This window comes from Lotus japonicus, chromosome 4 (genome assembly GCF_012489685.1).
Source record: "Lotus japonicus ecotype B-129 chromosome 4, LjGifu_v1.2".
NCBI classification, from domain to species: Eukaryota; Viridiplantae; Streptophyta; class Magnoliopsida; order Fabales; family Fabaceae; genus Lotus; species Lotus japonicus.
The window spans coordinates 73009042-73011806 of NC_080044.1; the positions used below are offsets into that span (position 1 = coordinate 73009042).

Sequence of the window (2765 nt, forward strand, 5' to 3'; positions counted from 1 at the left end):
CTAGGCAATAACTCCTTTTATGTAAAAAATAATAATCATGTCCCTTATGAACCAAATTAAATATAAGCATTTGTTCGGTGCAAGTCTGCAACTCTTACCCCATTATTTAGCCAACAAATAGAGGCATTGTATTTGCTGAGCTCCATTAATAAATTCATGAATTCACGGATCCTTGTTAAGTATATCGGTTCTTGTAACACATTACAATATTGCTCACATAAATACACAATCTATGAAGTAGTATAACAAAAGATTTCTTTATAGTATATATGTAGTAAGTAAAGCTTTTAATTTTACTATAGCAAAATGATATGACCCTAAACCAAAGGCCAAAAGAACAAAAAAAAAAAGTATAGAATTTCAGGTAATGTCATCGGAGGCATGTTAGTGGTGACGTTTGTTTCATAATCTTCTATTAGAATAATCTCTAATGGGTTACCGCAGCCATGGCTGATGGGGTACTTGAATTCGAAGAAGAAGATGAAATCACACCATTATTCTTAGAAGCAACACGGTGTGTTGTTTCCTCGTACAAGAACTTTTGAATGATCCTGCGACTTTTGCTAAACACGTGATCCTCCCAAACCTTCTCTGCTTCCTCAGGGGAACAACAACCATTCTTGAGCAAAACCTCGGTGGCGTCTAGCCGGTGCATACTCCTCTTCCACATATTGTAGAGCCGGTGAATCTTCTGAACCTGGCGGATCGCCAGGTTGCAGTTGTTCACCTTGAGTTCAGCAATGGCAGTGTCAAGGAGCTTCCTTTTCGTTCTCTCATCGGCCCCTGAGGCCTCCGCTCTCAGAAAGCGGTCGAACTCAGGGACCCCAATCGCTCGTCTTATCCCTCTCGTGTAGTCAGACTGATGATGTGCGTTGAGGAAGAATTGACGCACCTCATCAACCTGGCCCGCATCGATCATGCGATCGACGCGTCTGGAGAGGGAATTGTGGAGGACTGGAAGAGAGACATCGACCCAGAGGAAGCAGCATTCATAGTTGAAGCGGAATTCAGGGGTGTGGTTGACCAGAGCATCGATGAAGGAGTTGGAGCCACCAGCTATGATGGGAAGGCCATCCCTCTTCACAATGGAGCCAATGGCGGAGGAAGCTTGTTTGCAGAAATCACTGGCAGTGAAATTCATGTTGGGATTCTCAAATGTTCCGAGAAGATGATGTGGGACCCCACGACACTCTTCCTCGGTTACCTTGTTGGTTGTGATGTCGAGGCCGGAATACATTTGTATCTTGTCGGAGTTGACAACCTCCGCCGGTGGAAAGTGTGTGGCGAGGTCGATTGCCAGCTTGGATTTTCCGGAGCCAGTGGCGCCCATGATGACAACCACCTTGTCCTTGCTGTGGTGGAAGAGGGAGTCCATGGTGGTGGTGAGCGCAGGTTGAAAATTGCTCATCACTAGAGGCTTGTAGGAGGAGGAGGCAAACACCGAAAAAATATTCATTTTTTTCTTGTTTGTGTGAAATGGAACCTGCCAAGTTGACCAAACGTTTTTTATATTCAGTGATGTTATCAATTGTGCTAGCAAAACCAGCTAATATGAAGATTAGTTTATTAGAATCCAACTACAAATAGAATCTAAGGAGGGGGAGAGAATGGATCCAGAGTATATGATGATGATGATTATGAGCTTAATTGTAATCTGCAAGCAATGCCATGTACTTGGTATATATGGAAGAAATTAATAGAAATTAAAAGTTTAAAAAAATTTCCCTTCAAGATATACCAAAGACAAAACAAGCATATCTATGTTAACGTTTTTATCCATGTAAAGCAAAAAGACATGGACCAGGACCACCTATAGTAATTCATAGGACGTACCTTGAAGAGTATGGTGATTTTTGTGTTGAGTGTGACTTGGTTTTATGTGTGACTATTGAGAAAGAAAGGAGAACTTGATTCTATTAAGGAGCTCAGCAAGTTGTGGTGTTTGCAGGGGATAGAGCTATGGAAGCAGATTTGAGAGTAACTCTCTGGAGTTTATGGTGTGTTGGTGTGGCAAATTCTGATATTTATATAAACGAAACTCGGAGTTTGTATGGCCCACTTTTTAGTTTGGAGGCTCAAATGAACCCGTCATGCATTGATAATATAATTCTCTACTCATCTCATCATAAGTCATCATGTCATTAATGATATTTTTTTTCACTTAAACACTATCTTAGTCTATAATCTTTCTTTGCTAGTAATAAGATATAGACTTATCATTAAGTTATTAGCATAATATTGTCTAATTTACTAGCAACACATTTTTCTTAACCCACTCTCTAACATAGTATTGTCTAATTTACTCATGAAGTTATTCAAACTCATTCCAATAGTGGATTAATGATATTTAAGATAAATGAATTAGAAATTTTATAATTTTTTTAATTAAATTTTTAAAAATAATTTGATTGGTCCACTATAATGAATTAAATAACTCCATTGAGTAATTTAGTCAACCGCCTATAACACATAATCTAATTGATTTAGTCTTTAAAAAGTCAATATTTCAGACGTGAGAGAAATGTATTGACTTTTCAATAAATAAACTAAAAAAAAAGGTTGAATAGTTTGTTTGAAATAGGTGTTATTGGCATTTCTTTAGTAAATGTAGTTATTATCCATGTCCTATATATTTTGGATCATGTTCCTCTCAATTATAAACTCTATCAAGTCGCCTTATTTGTCGACTCTTAAACAATACTTATGAAAAGAGAGACATACATAATGTTTCAATTCACATTGTGAAGAGAGAATCTTAAACCATA

The 2765-nt window shown here is 38.0% G+C and overlaps 1 protein-coding gene across 1 annotated transcript; it reads right to left on the reverse strand.

Moving 5' to 3' along the window:
- Positions 1-268: 268 nt before the first annotated feature.
- Positions 269-1982, reverse strand: LOC130716258 (adenylate isopentenyltransferase 5, chloroplastic-like). The gene is made up of 2 exons (XM_057566464.1): positions 1834-1982; positions 269-1483 (listed from the first exon to the last, which is right to left on the reverse strand). The coding sequence occupies exon 2, from the start codon at positions 1454-1456 to the stop codon at positions 428-430; it is 1029 nt and encodes a 342-aa protein (XP_057422447.1). The 5' UTR covers positions 1457-1483; positions 1834-1982; the 3' UTR covers positions 269-427.
- Between the last annotated feature and the right edge of the window lie 783 nt (positions 1983-2765).